Source organism: Thunnus maccoyii, chromosome 16 (genome assembly GCF_910596095.1).
Source record: "Thunnus maccoyii chromosome 16, fThuMac1.1, whole genome shotgun sequence".
Taxonomy (NCBI): domain Eukaryota; kingdom Metazoa; phylum Chordata; class Actinopteri; order Scombriformes; family Scombridae; genus Thunnus; species Thunnus maccoyii.
Window position 1 is genome coordinate 30224381 of NC_056548.1, and position 15781 is coordinate 30240161.

The following is a 15781-nucleotide window of genomic DNA, read 5'->3' on the forward strand; positions in this document are numbered from 1 at the left end:
CAAAGACGAACCGGTTGAGCATGTCTCGAAGAACGTCGTTTACCAGGGCCTGGAAGACGGCGGGGGCATTGGTGAGGCCGAATGGCATGACGAGGTACTCGTAGTGCCCTGTCGGGGTGTTGAAGGCCGTCTTCCACTCGTCTCCCTCTCTGATGCGGACAAGGTGATAGGCGTTGCGCAGGTCAAGCTTGGTGAAAATGGTGGCCCCCTGGAGCAGCTCGAAGGCGGAGGAGATGAGTGGCAGTGGGTACCTGTTCTTGATAGTGATGTCATTTAGCCCTCGGTAGTCAATGCAGGGTCTCAGGGTCTTGTCCTTCTTCTCCACGAAGAAAAAACCCGCCCCGGCAGGAGAGGAAGACGGACGGATGAGACCCGCAGCCAGAGAGTCATTGATATAAGTCTCCATGGCCTTTCTCTCGGGCTCAGACAAGGAGTACAGGCGCCCCTTGGGGGGTGAAGTCCCAGGCAAGAGGTCAATAGCGCAGTCGTAGGGACGGTGCGGAGGCAGAGATGTGGCTTTGGCTTTACTGAAGACCAGGCAGAAGTCATGGTACTCCGGCGGCACCCTGGAGAGATCGGGCGAGGAGCTGGGGCTGGGGGAGTGAAGTGGCAAGGAGGCTTGCTGCAGGCACCTGAGATAAAAGGAGGGGCTCCACCCTTGAATGGCCCCCGTGACCCAGTCGATGTGAGGGTTGTGAAGACGGAGCCAAGGATACCCCAGGATGAGAGGCAGACGGAGTGAGCTCAGGATGTGAAACTGGATTGTTTCGTGGTGGTTGCCAGAGAGCAGCAGATGGACAGGGGAGGTTTGATGTGTGACGTTGCCCAAGATGTGTCCATCTAGGGCTCTAGCGGGAACCGGTTGTGGCAAGGGAACCCGCCCGAGCCCCAACTGAAGGGCCAGCTCCTCGTCAATGATGCAGGCATCAGCCCCAGAGTCAATGAAGGTAGCCATGGTGTGGGGACCGTCCGGAAGGAGGAGCCGGGCCTGGAGCAGAGCTCTTTGGGGACGGGGAGACACTAGGGAAGTTGGGCTCACCAGGATCTCCCCCATTACTGATGAGCCCTGGCTTTTGCTGGACATCTCGAGATGAAGTGCCCTGCTGCTCCACAGTAAAGGCAGAGGTTGGCCTTACTGCGATGCTCCTTCTCCTCTGGGGTGAGGGAGGTGCGTCCCAGCTGCATAGGCTCAGGATCCCCTGTCTGCAGAGCTGAGGAGGAGGCAGAGTTGGCTGCGACGGCACCCCCATGGGAGCGGGACGGCAGAGGGCGATGGCCTCCCCCTTGACGCTTCTCTCGTCGCCGGGCCTGGATGCGGAGGTCGATGCGGGTGGCCAACTCAACCACCCCATCCAACGTGGTGGGCAGGTCATGGGAAACCAGTTCATCCTTGATGTAGTCGGCCAACCCGTGGAGGAATGCGTCACAGAGGGCCGAGTTGTTCCACTTGCTTCGGCTGGCTCTGGTGCGAAAGTCTATGGAGTAGTCTGCCACTGTTCTCTCGCCCTGTTTCAGTCCAATCAGACCTCCGATTGCCTCAGGACCACAGGTATCCAAGCCAAACACCTTACGAAGCTCTGTGGCAAACAGGTCAAAGGAAGCACAGGCTGGTGACCGTCTCTCCCACTCGGCTGTCCCCCATAACCGAGCTCTGCCCGTCAGATGGTTGATGACGAATGCAACCTTCGCTCCCTCAGTGGCGAAGGTGCGGGGCTGCAGAGCAAACAGGAGAGAGCAGTTGGTGAGGAAAGGGCCACAGGTCTCTCGGTCACCCTCGTAGCACTCCGGGATTCCCACCTGGGGCTCAGGGGCATCCATGGGTGGCAAAGGGGCTGGAGCAAGTGCAGGAGCGGTAGCAGGCGGAGCAGGAGGAGAAGCAGCCCCAGAGGCTTGAGGGGCTTGGGTTAGCAGGGCTGTTAACTGCTGCAGCTGTCCAGCTAACATTGTTAGCGCCTGCTCGTGGGCTGCTGCTGCCTGTTTGGTTTCAGTCACTGCTGCTGTCATCATGGCCTCATGTTGTTGAAGGACACTTTCAATCCTTTCAAGGCGACTCAGCGGTGAGGGTTCGTGCGCTGGATCCATAATTGGTCAGATTGTACTGTAACGGGTATAGGTTGGACCCAATAGCAGCACAAATGACACGGATATAAACTTTGCAGTCTTTATTTCACACGATGTCAGGGCAATATTAGCACGGTCAGAGAAACACAGTTTTTGAACCCCGATCTTCCACTCCCACAGCAGACAAAGACCAGGGAACAGGCAGGCAGAACTCAGAGTCAGGGACAGAAGGCTGGTGGGTTTACCGGAGCAGAGACGAGGGGCGATGGTCGAAGACAAGCTGATCAGAAACCGGGAAGGCAGTCCAGTGAAGATAGCAAGATGACTGAGCATAGTAGCGTAGACAATCTGACAAGGAGGGAGTGGGCCGAGGCAGCTTATATACTGGCTGATTGCAGATGATGAGCAGGTGGGAGCGCCAGGTGAAGGTGGTTGAACTAATGAGGGATGTGGCAGAGCAGAGAGTGAGACTGAATGATTGGATGATTGGATGATTCCCACAGCAACAGGTGAGGGGGAGAGCAGACTCTGACAGAAATTATTTGTCCAATGACATGTGTCAGTGGTACTGTGTAACACTGACACACGATCAAATAAGACAGACATGAATTTCACCCCATTTCACAAGATGAAAATGTTCAACTTTATGGAAATGTTTTTCAGAATTTCAGAATTCAGAAATTTGTCAATAGCTTTTCATTTATTTTTTCATAGACACATCAGACCATTTTTACATTGAACTGGGCATCCTCCCAATATGTATAAAGTGCTGCAATTTGACCTATTTTCCACCAACCTGTTATCCTAATTTTACCATTGATCTCCACCTTTTTTTCTCTTTTTGAAGGTGGGGTTAAAATACAAACAATCTTTTTCATTAATGGTTATTTGAGTAATTCAGATACATGCTTAAAATATTGTTATATTATTAGCATACATAAACTAAATTTATGTATGCAGAGTATAAATGGCAGTAAAAAAAACAAAAAATTTAATGTGGAAAATGAAGCAGACAAGACTATTTTTAATACCTTCAGATATAGGACAAGCTCACAAATCCAAATACAGACACAACAGAATACAGATATTTTGGTGACATAAACAGATTCAGACAGTAATTTTTCATTACACCACAACTAGAAACGTGCTCTGTAACCATTTACCCACAGTAACATCCATACAAAATAAATATATTCACACGCATACATGTACAGAGCTCATATTCTCAAATGGTGCTTTGTTGGATTAATAGTGGAGGTTTACCGAGCGTACGGGTTTTGATGAACACCTTGCCTGAGTAAATGTAATTATTGATAAGGTGTGTTTTTGTGGATGTGAGTATGTGTATGTGTTTGCAGAGCAGATTACAGAGGTGGGCCCTGGCCCTATCTCTGTCAGCCAGTCGCTCACTGTGACACGCCACTCACATGACGAATCAGAGACAGAGGGAGAGAGAGAGCTGTTATCTCTTTCCCTCCAGATCCTGCACTCTCACCCCCCTTCCCCCACACCTCTTCCCCCAATCCCCCCCCTGCCCTTTCACATTACGCTCTATTGTCTGCCTTGTCTTTTTTTTTTTCACTGTCATCTTTATTTATGCAGGATTGCTTCACAGCTAATCTAGAGATTTTTAGCTCAGTGTTTTAATCACAACAAACAATTGATATATTTTAGACATACCACCCCCAGATCCTACCCCCTCCTCGCACGAATACTTAACCAACTTGCCACATATAAATGGATGGAGTGGCGATGCTGGCATTTACCTGGCCTGGAGGGTCTAATGACAGATGCTGTTGAGTTGAAAGATGGGAATTGTAGGATCCAACATTTTTTACCCATACTGCAGGCTAAAAGTCAGTAACTCGACTTCTGCTCCTTCAGTTTTGATAATTTTCTTGTCTTCCACAACTACTTTTAGGAGTGCAATATTAAATTACTGGAGAATGCCTTTTTATATCAAATGTTGTAATGCGTAATTTTTTATATCACAGGGTTCTGCTTAAATCTCATGGAGTCAATGACATCAAGATGTCTTGCTAAGCAGGAGGAACACTAATACATCACCATATTATGGTGACCTATACTGCATCATCGGTTGTAAGCTGTCAGTGGTTCTGTTGTATTTATTATCCATTTGTAGTACAACAATTAAGCATATTTTAGGCTTTATCACATTTTTGACACATGGAGAAATAATTGACTACTTTCTGATGCAGTTTTACATTATCTAGATGTTATGTAATTATTACACAGTGCATCCCAATTTACATTTTGTCGTTTACAATAAAGTGTGTGGTTGATACCATTTATTTCTTTTTTTTGTCCAATGTTTTTGGATTAAATTAATATTTTCTTCACCATTTGAACTGCCTGTCAACTCACCAAATCTGTTATCTTTGACCAGCTCCATCTATTCCTTCTTGTTTTTCTTTCCTTTCTGCAATCCTTTGTGTTTACAGAGGGAGTGAGTGATAGTGAAGGACAGAGAGCGGAGGAGTGAAATTAAAGCATTGTTTCAAGAGGAAAATAGGGGATAGTGGGAAAGAAAAGATCTTGGGGGTTGGTGGTGAAAAGCCATTCAAGCTGGAGCGTGTGTGCCGTTACACGCCAGTGATTCCAACTTCAATACCACCCCCACCCCAGCTGTTCAATACCCTTCTACACACAGACACACACACACACACACACACACACACACACACACACACACACACACACACACACACACAGGGCACACACAGTAGGGTTCATATATCATCCAGTTTTGTTTTTTCTTTTTGTTTTTTTTTTACACGCACTACCACCTACAGAAGCATCACCTACACACACAGACCATGACCACCAGCTTTCTCTAACCTGAACACAGACATGATATTCTTCCAGTCACAATCAAAAATAATGGATTTAGATGACCTTGTCTTTCTCAACTGCAATGTACCTTCCCAGGTACCAAGTTTGAACAGCCTTATGTTATGAACTTTACAAAATTAGCTTAATGCATAAAACTGAGAAACATCTTTTCCTGCAATAACACATGCATGGAAGCAGCATGAAAAAAGCTGAAAACTGACAATGATAGTCAAAAATACAAGACCAATCATTAATTTCAGGTTTTGTATGATTTGTGTTTTCTATTTTACTTATCTATATTGGATTTTTTAAAACTAGATCAAATTTAAACTAGTCTGTAATACTTAGGCTCCCTTTTGGAATTTATTTATTTATTTTGTGCACGTGTATCAAGTATAACTCATGTTGTGGGGAAATGAGTCTGTTTGCACAGTCACACTGTGGGGACTGACATCCCTTTTTTGGGAACAAAAAGCAAGTCCACATAACATAAATCATTATATTTTAGGGTAAAGACTTGGTTTTAGGTTAAGGTAAGGGTTAGGATAAGTGGAAATTAATGTAAGACAATGTAATGTCCTCTGAAGTGATGGAAACATGACTGTGTGTGTGTGTGTGTGGTACTATGATATTTGTGTTTGTATTTCATACATGACTTTTAAATAAAAATGTTCTATTTTAACCCTAAACAAAGTCTGCCTCTAACCAAACTGACCAAAGTGTTAATTTACAATTATGTTTGAGGTGAATTTAAGTTAATTTAATTGCCTGAGTTAGACCTCCATCCATCAGCGAAGTTTTTCCAAAAATGGCAAATCCAATTTCCACCATATCTGAGGGATGAAAACGGTTTTCACATAATTTATTTCCACAGCATTGTTATTTTCAGAATTAATGCCTGTTTCACAAAATGTATGGAATCATTTTGTGTTTTGTTATAATTTTGTGTGAAAATTTCCCCATAAGATGCTGTACTATAGAGCCCATACATGAGAGCCAGAGCCTTTGTGTTGTGGGGAAAAGGGAGGGGGCAGATAGACGGAGGTGATTATTAGCAGTCCTCAGGGGCTTTTGTCTGGGCCCCATGAGAGAAAGAGGTTAACGCCACTTAGCCTCAGGAAGGCCTGCTGAGGCCCATTGTGTGTGTGTGTGTGTGTGTGTCTCATGGATGTGTGTGTGTGAATGATGGGCTTCCCTGCTGCAATCCAAAATCACTTACTATTTTCCTCAACCCATCATAACCCCCCCCCGTCCCTGTCACCTTCACGCTGATACAAAGGCCAACATGTATGTGTAGATAAACAAGGCTGTAAAAAGGCAAATATTTGCAGTGGAGTGCAGTTGTCTTTATGCTGAAGGTTCACCCTCACCTTTGGTGAAAAGTTGAGAAAACCACATTCCTGTCAGAATCAACAAAACGGCCACCAAACTGGACTCTACAGTTCACTGCAAATTTAGTTTTAAAACAGTAACAATAATTTTTATAAGTGTATAGTCACTAAAAGTCATTGTCAACCTGCAAACACATATACTCTTGATGCAAGAACATCTGCTGAGACCAAAACAGAAATCAATCCATGTAACCATTTTTGGAGGGTTTTTTTCAGTCTTTGAGATTGATGACTTAATTGTTGACATGAACATATGAGAGTGATCAGGTAAAGCCTCCTAAGAACTTCTGAAAACACTTTGTGAAGAAGTATAGTTCTTTTGTATACACAGGTAAATCTAAAATAGGACACCCAATAACAATAATGTAATTTGACAGAAATAATACTAACATCATTTAGTTCTGTTTATTTTGGCTTTCATAGCTCAATAAATAGTCAATTAGAAATTAATACATTTGCCATGTTTGCCATGTCAAAATCCAAACCTGTGTTAAGGAAACTCTGTCACCATCTACCTGGCCTGTAGGTCTTACAGGGCATTCAGACCAAAAACAGCCGTGTGTTAAAGACACACAAAGGGCTTTGTTGGTGTTGTTTTGAGTACTGGTGAGCAGATTTGAGAAATCAGTATTTTTCCTGTCTGAGTTGGAGTATGTTTGATGTTTTGTGTTATTTTTATATTATCAATAATGTTAGTTCTGAATAATCTTACTAATAACATATTACAAATTAATTTATTTGAAAGCCCGCCAGATTAATCGAGAACCCCAAAACCCAGACAGAAAGATCACACACACACAGGCAGAGCTTGTTGCTGTTTCGAAGGGGGCTGCAGTTTGCTGTGGAAGCTGACAGGTGTCTCATCATCTCGACATGAGTGTCCTCTCATTAGGCCACAGTGTGCATGCAGTATTAGCCCTGCCACATTTCATTGTTGGAGACTTGGAGATGTATACTCCTCCTTGGAGACGATGTCTGGCAAATCACTGACCCCCCTCCCAACCTTAATCTCACCCTTGTGTCATCTGTCCCTCCCAAAACGCAATTATGTCTTTGAGGTAAAGGACAAACCGTCCATCAGATGAGCCTGATTACAAATCAGAAAGAAATGGTGACTGGCACTGCAAGAGGAGCTCGGGGGATCAGGTAGAAATCTGTTATTTACAAGAGAGACAGGAATGTAGCAGAGAGAAAGAAACAAAGACAGAAAAAGAAAAAGAGTGAAAGACAAAAGAAAAAAGTGACAGTGACAGATGAGAGAGAAAGAGAAGAAAATAATCTTGTGGTACCTAGTTAAAGTTTTAGAGGCAGAACAAAGAGAGCCTGTCTGAATCTGTTGTGCTCAGTCAGTGATCAGTCTTCCAACATAAATGGTCCACATACTCCAGAACAACACATACAAGCATTTTCTGATCTGATCCCAAGTTATTCTTAGTTATCTGCAGGACAATATCATTTATCTGTGCCTTCCAAAAACATTCAAAAAAATGGTTTGGTTACGTTTTAACATTTAAACACTGAAAAAGTCAACTTGTTCTATCACATCCTTTTTAATATTTAACCAAGACAAATCCGGTATTTCATGCTGGCCAGGACTAAAGCTCCTTTGGTGTGGTAGGCTGGTCACCCAGAGAAAATCCCAAATATCTGGCAACTATGCCTCTTAGCAGTGTTTTTCAAAGAACCCAGCTCTTATTTTGTAGTTGTAGATTTCAGCAATTAACTGTTACAAATGAGTCAAAACTAAAAAAACAAGAGAGCCATATTGTAATGAATCAGAATTATCCTATTCTAAAGCAAACAAGTTATCTCATTATCAAGTTAGCTTGTTGAATTAAAGATTTTTTTTTTTGATATAAGAGAATTAGAAAATATTTATTTTTTTATGACTTTATTCTAACACTTATCTTAACAGGCTTAGACCATTAATTTGATCTTTTCAGTAGTCCTCTGCTATCACCTCCAGTCTTGATTGATATGTTGTCACTGAATGAAATAGTTTTTTTTTTGGACAACCTGTAAAGACAAACACAAATCAACTCAGATTTTGCATTCAACCACCTCTCCTCTTCATCTCTATTCTTTCCATCAGATTTCAAGCTTTCCTGGTAAATAAATTCGTTCCCCCTTCCTCCTCCCTCTTCCCCTCCTCCTCCTCTTTTCTCCTGTAACCATGGTGATCATCAGCTGAGAAATGGCAAATGCAGCCCTTCATTAGGTATCAACTGAGGCTCCGACAGCCCAGATAATAGCCAATAAGGAACTGTGTGTGTGTTTGAGATGGGGATGGGGGGCTTAGGGATGTGGCATTATGTTGGGCAGTAAATGAAAAGCCCCAAGGGATGAAGCCAACCTTGCTGCCATGCTTCAGGGAGTTATTGCTGTGTGTGTGCGTGCGTGTATGTCTAGGTGGGGTCATCCTTCATGTCTGCATATGTGGGAAGATGTGCACATGTCAATGTACACACATGTACACATGGATGCCTCATGAGCATATGAATGCACTCACACATCCTGTCACACACACACACACACACACACACACACACACACACACACACACACACACACACACACACACACACACACACACAGAGTCATTGGATTAGGCCAAGGCCTTATGTAGAGGTTTACATTTAGAGTCAAGATTCAAAGATTTATTTGTCACATGTGCACAATACAATAAGCAGTTAAATTAGTAGTTATCAGTGTTATCAGAAGGAGAAAAAAAATACACAGCCATTAACCATGACCAAAATCTGAACAAAAAGATAAACAAATAGCAATTGTACAGTCTATTCCAGGTGATATGTGAAAATTATGTTCACTTTTTCATAAAAGCATGAAACTTGGCACACTTGTACAGTTTGGGGCCCTGAACATTTTCAGAAATGGAGCCATCGCAAAAACACCTCATGGCGGCCATGGCGGCCATTTTGCTTTCTGCCATAACCGTATTATGTATTTTGCACCATATCACCTGAGCCAAAGATGATAACACAGAAAAGGTGATGTCTACTCCCATGTTTTGATGGTCAAGGATTACAATAATACTATATACAACATCATTAACTGTTCAGGTGAATAGTTAATGATGAATTCAGTAATGTTGTGAGAAGGATTATAATGAAATCTCAGTATCTGAGAAGATGCAGAATGAAATTTTAAGCATATTTCTTTAATTTATAATCACTCTCTGAGTGATTACATTAATGTCGACAAGGGGGACATATTGCCTGTCAGACCCGCGATGGGAACCTAGAAAACTTCTTCAAACATGAAAATCAGGCCTACCTCCCATCACTCTCCCTTCATGGTGGTCTAAGCTTGGGAAACAGGGCTGATCTGTTAACTTGCCTAGAGAACAGTATAACAAGTGTCCCAGACAATGAGGTCCAAATACTAGATGGGTCAGCAGTCATAAACTTGCTGAAACCTTCAATTACTTTTCCAGCGAGATCTTCACACTTTATATCTAAGAGAAACTTGAAAGGGCCAACAGAGTGGATGTTGTATGGGACTGCTATGACGTTAACAGCTTAAAGTCCCAGACAAGACAGAAGCGAGTAAAGGGGACAAGAGCAAGAGTGGATGGAAAAAACAAGATACCAACCAACTGGAAAGGCTTCCTGAGAGTGGATGAACACAAAACGGAGCTCTTTCACTTCATGGCGAGGACACTTGTGGAAATGTCGACTACCAAAGTTGTTTCCACTTGTGGACCCAATGTTCTATCATCTCACTCACAAGAAACAGACCAGATTGCCCCTTGCACACATGAAGAGGCAGATACAAGGAAGCTACTCCATGTGGTGGATGCTGCAAGAAAAGTATTTAAAAAGATCACCCGGTGGACTGTGGACGCATATGTTGTGGTCCTAGCTATTGTGCATGTGTCAGAGCTGGACATTGAGGAGCTGTGGGTGGCATTTGGGACTGGCAAGAACTTCAGATACATACCTGCCCATGAGATTGCCAAGTCTCTGGGTCCTGACAAATCCAAGACCCTTCCTGTGTTCCATGCTTTCACTGGCTGTGACACAGTATCTGCATTTGCAACCAGGGGCAAGAAGACAGCATGGGATACCTGGAATGCCGATGACATGGCAACAGAGGCCTTCATGGCTTTGTCAAAGCAGCACCTCAAAAGAGCAGTGTACCAAGGAGGACACTGTTGGGGACAAGCACTTGAGGGGGCACCAAATATGCCATCTCCAACAGACTGGGGTTGGATGGACCCAAGCGATTGGAGACCATTGTGGTCAACTCTTCCACAGGCAAGCCAGTTCATCCTTTAACTCTTACACCTGGGACACATAGCCTGTGTGAGCAGCGCATGTGCTTCATGCTTTTCATTTCGGTGCTCATGTTAACAGGTTAGAGCAGCCACACAGCCCGTGCGAGACGCACGTCTCATGCGCGGCTGCGTGACGTGTGCGGTTCTCAGCAAAAATAGATAGAGAAAATGATCTGTTCACAGTTATATTAACATCATACCAACAACATTACACCTTTCACTATGGTTTCAGTGTCTATATCTGTAGAATATGTCACAGACATGAAGTGTCACCACTGCGGGTCAGCCTGTGCGGTGCACGCCGGGGCAGGGAGCCTCTCAGGCGGGGAACTCCAGTGCAGAGAGTCGGTGACACACAGAGCTTCTTTTCCCGACTCCTGTCGCTTTCAGTGATATTACTTCAAACCGGAGCTCCTGCCTGTTGTTTCACCTGCTTCCAGATGGAGATTTGGTGTTATTTTCCTTATTTGTTGTCAGTTTCCCTCCTGACAGTTTGGAGCTTTGTTTGTTGGAGTGTGTTTGGCTCGTTTGGGGAACTTGGTGTCGTCTAGAGGGATTTTCTTCACTAGAAGTGGTGACAGCAGGGTTTAACTGGAGGAATGATTAATATAATAAATTTTAAAAAACCTTTGTGAGGGGTGTATGTGGCTGACACAGAAGTATGCTCAACCAGACGCCACCATGCCCATCAGAAAGAAAGCCACTTTCACCTCACATATTATTTATTTATTTTTAACAATTGAGCACATGCTTCTTAATCTTTTTCTGACTAAAATAAATATAAATGAAATTTATAATGAAATGATATGAAACATGCTATTATTGATGGCCATTATCAATGCCAAACTCTATGTAGAAAGATAGAGCTGGCAGCAGAAGTGCCACAGAAGCAACGTTGTGTGTGCGAGACACAGCAGTTCAGCGGCGGACACGCACTGCTGAGGTTCACACAGGCTGTGTCCCAGGCGTTAGGTTGTGGCTGCAAGAAAGGCTGCCGGGGGCGTTGTACATGCAAAAAAGCCTCCTTAAAGTGCACAGCTCTGTGTCAATGTGGAGGAGACTGTGAAGGAGACAGTGAAGAATAGGTTCAACAACAACAACACCAAAACAATCAAACAAATGTGTTTCTGAAGTACATTTTTGTAAAGTAAATCTTTGTGTTTGACACATTCTTTTTAAGCTAAGTTGCCAAGGTCATATTGACTATTGTTCTACTCTTGTCAGGATTAATGAACAAAAGGATTAAAGGTGCAATATATGACATTCAGCCCCACTAGATGTCGCACTACAACACCAGCATCTCAGACCAAAACAAATGTGCGTGTTGCTTACTCAGGAAAATTGCAAGGAAAAAAAAAGAAAGAAAGTAGCCCCTGAACAGACAGCTTACAAAGCTGTAATATGAGAAAGTTTGTAACCCAGCTGCCATTTTGAACATGGGGAGGACTCGGAGGGACTCACATGCACTGACATGCACACTCACATACAATAACATGTGCAGCTGGACCGGCTATCTAAACAAAGAACAGAGAAGCTCGGATAACAACACACACAGAGTGTGACTTCATTCTCTGCTCAGGACGCCATCACTCCACTATATCTTTACATAGCAAATACTTGTTTGCTGCTATATTAATGTTCAAATTGTCATATATTGGACATATTTAAATAGAACTGATTTGAACGTGAGCTCTGTTTTGGTGAGGAAGAATGGGTGTTGAGGTGATGCCTCAGTGGCGTACCTGGAGCTGATGTATTCGTTCAGCGGCTCATTTGGGCTGAAGGACAATGGAAGCCAGTGACTAGTTTGATGAAGGAGTCAATTCCTGCTAAGTAGGTCTGGATGGTGGAGGACCGGATTTTGGATGGAATGAACATGGGTAAGAAATTGCAGGTGGACAGTGATATGCCCTGAAGCAATTCCAGCCAGTTAGGTAGACAAAGTGTGCTTGGGATGAGACTGTAAAGGATGAGTTCTAGTGAAGCGTTAGAGAGGTTTGCCAGCTGTGGAGCTAGCTGAATGTTGTGGCTCAAAATGGATAAGTGCTGAGTGAAGATCCGATTCTGGGGCCAAGTGTCTGACTTTCTGGAAAGTTGAGACAGTGAAACCAGGATGTGGGCTGCCCAGACAATGAACTGGTGTTGAGCTGAGAATAAGGTGACTCTGCGCAGGAACTGCATGATGGCTAGAGAACGAGATCTACCTTTGTTTAGGATCACTACAACTGTGGTGTTATTGGAGCGGATAAGTATGGATTTTATTTTTACACCATTCATGCCCCCAAAGAATAGTGGCTATTAAGAAGGGGTACGGCTCATAGAGTGCAGATGAAGGAGAGCGGTACTCGGAGCCGAGGGATTCGAACACTGGGGGCCAAGCAGAGGCAAACCGTCTCCCCCCATAGTAGCCGCCGAAAACCCGTGGAGGGAGGTGCAGTTAAATGTCCTCAGGCTGGGTGATGAAGTCATCATAGAAGAAGGAAATGCCATTCTGAGAAGACGGGAAATTTAGCCACATGTACATCTTGCAGGCATCATCCATAACAACCCTATCTTGGAGAGAGGGAATGGCAGCAGCCTTAGACAAAAGGATGGACAAGGAGATTTGCTTGAGGAATTATGTGGCCGGCATAATTAAGATGGCCAAGGAGGGCTAGTAGCTGGTGTTTGGTGAATTTTTTGCCAGGAGGTAGTGACAGGAGCAGAGAGATGTGCTGTATGTCTCAGAAGGCAGAGATGCTTTGAACGAAGTTGAGTCCAGGGCGATGCTTAGGAACTCAATGGAAGTGCCAGGCCCTGATGTTTTCTCCTTGGAAAGAGGAATGCTGAATTCAGAGTGTTTGTGAGTGTATTGAAGTGCCAAAAACTGCAGTTCCTCGAATGGCCACTTGAGGCTCCAAAGCGAGTCATTTCCCATAGACCCCCATGTTAAAATGCCCAACTTTGCAGCAGAAATAAACATGTTTACAGCCTGGTACAAAAAATGGTTTTGGTCTCTATAGCTAATTTCCTCTTTCATGACAACTGTACGGGGAGTGATTTTTTTTTTTTTTTATAACTCACCCATTTAATTTTTATTAAGCCATAAAGTTATGCATAATGAAGGACATGGCTGCTTTGAGTGACAGGTCCGCTAGCCACCAGGTGGCTTGTTTCAGCCATTTGGCCCGCATCCTTGCCCATTTTTGATTGGCTGGGAGTTAGGCAGTGTCATGCACTGCCAAAATGGCGACGACTGGAGCGGCTCACTTTGAGCTTCAAAATTGCTCTTCAGAAACCAACAGGTGATGTCACGGTAACTACGTCCATATCTTTATACAGTCTATGGTGACAATGAGAAAATTGTCAAGAAGATAGATAACGTAAGGGAGCCTGTGATTTTTAGTCAGGAACCTGCCTGGGGCTTCTTAACAGGTGTGCTGAGGTTCTGTACTAGTTAGTCTGCAGGTGTGGAAAGAGAGCATCCCAGGTGATTGAAGTTGTTGCACACCATCCTGCCTCCCTGGTTAAGGATCGACCTTCCCTATTTGTCGACCCCCTTTGGCATGGGGACATTGACTGAAGGATCTATGTCTGTGGGCTTAGGGATGATGGGAGGTGGGGGTGCAGCAGGTGACCAGCGGTTAAAGACTGTGGCATCGCGAGAGAAAGAGGGGGATTAATGAGTTGGAGGAGCAGTGACAGTGCATGCTGTGGCAGGGTGGGAAGGGGCTGCACATAACTCACAGGAGAGGGAAGTGCATGCTGCAAATAAACAGCAGTAGAGTTCAGAGTCGAGGGCGCCCCAGTATGTTCCCTGATTAAATTGCTGTAACCCACCAGCTGCCTGGTTAGCAAAGTGCACGTGGTAGCTGCAAAACCCTGTCTCTCCAAAACGTAAAGCCATGTTGAGCACGATAGAAAGATCTAGCTCAGCTCTCTGCGTGGGAAATGCTGAACAGATAATATCTCGGTGGAGAGAAAAAGCGAAAGCAAATTCTGTGGGAGTTAAATCTTTACACTGTGAGGGTAGTGGGTCGCGGAGTTGCACAGAACCGAAGTTTGTTTGTATCTCCCTGAGCTGGTTAGTGTTGATGAAGGATGGCTTAAGGAACTGGGCTAAATGTACGTCTTACTGGAGAGAATCTGTTGACGTAATGCAGGAGAGACAGGAAAATGGCGGTAAACAGATGAAGCTGGTTTGGGCGAGTGGCAGTGCAGTGGCCAGGGTGAAATTGGTAACACAATGAGAAAAAACATTTGGGTGTTGGGGAAGGAACGGGTTGGGGATGGGGAGGGGAGGGGGAAAGGATAGACCAGTTGGAAGTGAAGGAGGAGGCTGAGGAACACCAACTTGGTTAGCCTGTGATGGGACCCCTTGAGTTGATGAATGGGGCTCTCCAACCGCTGTGTTGGCTATGCGAGAAAAACGACCCTGGCCCTGTGATGTCACGCTTGACAAAAGTGGCAGATGGTGGCTCAGGTGAGGAACCCGGAGGTGCAGGAGATATGGGGTCTGTTGCTACGTTGGTGGAAGCTGAATACAGTCTGAAAAGTTCGGCTTTGTGTGCGTTGCAGTGAAATGGGATGCCTTTACCTCGCAGGAAACGTTGGAGGCGTGCAATGGTCCAGTCTGTGATATTCGGCTCAGTTTGTGGATGCGGAGACTGCCACCACACAGGTGAGGGCACACCATGAGTGCGCCATGGTGGAGAGCAGGGAGCTGGAAGCCTGCGTTATGGGGATAGCTGCCGATCAGGAGAGTTGGCGCTGGCTCCTACAACCATTATTGTGGCATCCAGCCCTCGCTGAAGACGGAGAGGAGGCCTGAGATCTGCGGGACTCTGAGGTCGGAGTCAGAGAGATCTCGTTGGCAGAGGTTGGATGGAGACACCGGCGGGGCTGAGGTACGCTGACCACCGAACGCAAGCAACTATGCCAGGGTGTTTGGCCACAGTCTGGTTGCTGCTGTGAGTTTGGTGGACCGGTGTCAAACAGATTGTCATACAGATCGCCATCTGAATCAATCGGGTAGATCCGCAGTTCTGGTAAGTAATAAGATTTTCATTTTTTTTTTGGTTGTGTCTTTGTTTAAATCAGAGTTCTTGTGTAAGCGTTTAGGCGAGAAGCACGGTCTGTCTGCCCTTGAGAAATCTGAAACAGAGAGGGTAGGATGGGTGGACCCGGTATTAGTAGGCTT

General features: G+C 44.8%; 1 protein-coding gene across 1 annotated transcript in view; it reads left to right on the forward strand.

Annotated features, from left to right (window-relative positions):
- Positions 1-9994: 9994 nt before the first annotated feature.
- LOC121881144 (neurexin-3a-like) overlaps positions 9995-15781 on the forward strand; it is a 93996-nt gene continuing 88209 nt past the window's right edge. The window contains exon 1 of the mRNA XM_042388792.1: positions 9995-10532. Coding sequence (XP_042244726.1) covers positions 9995-10532 — 538 coding nt within the window. The remainder of the gene's footprint in view (positions 10533-15781) is intronic.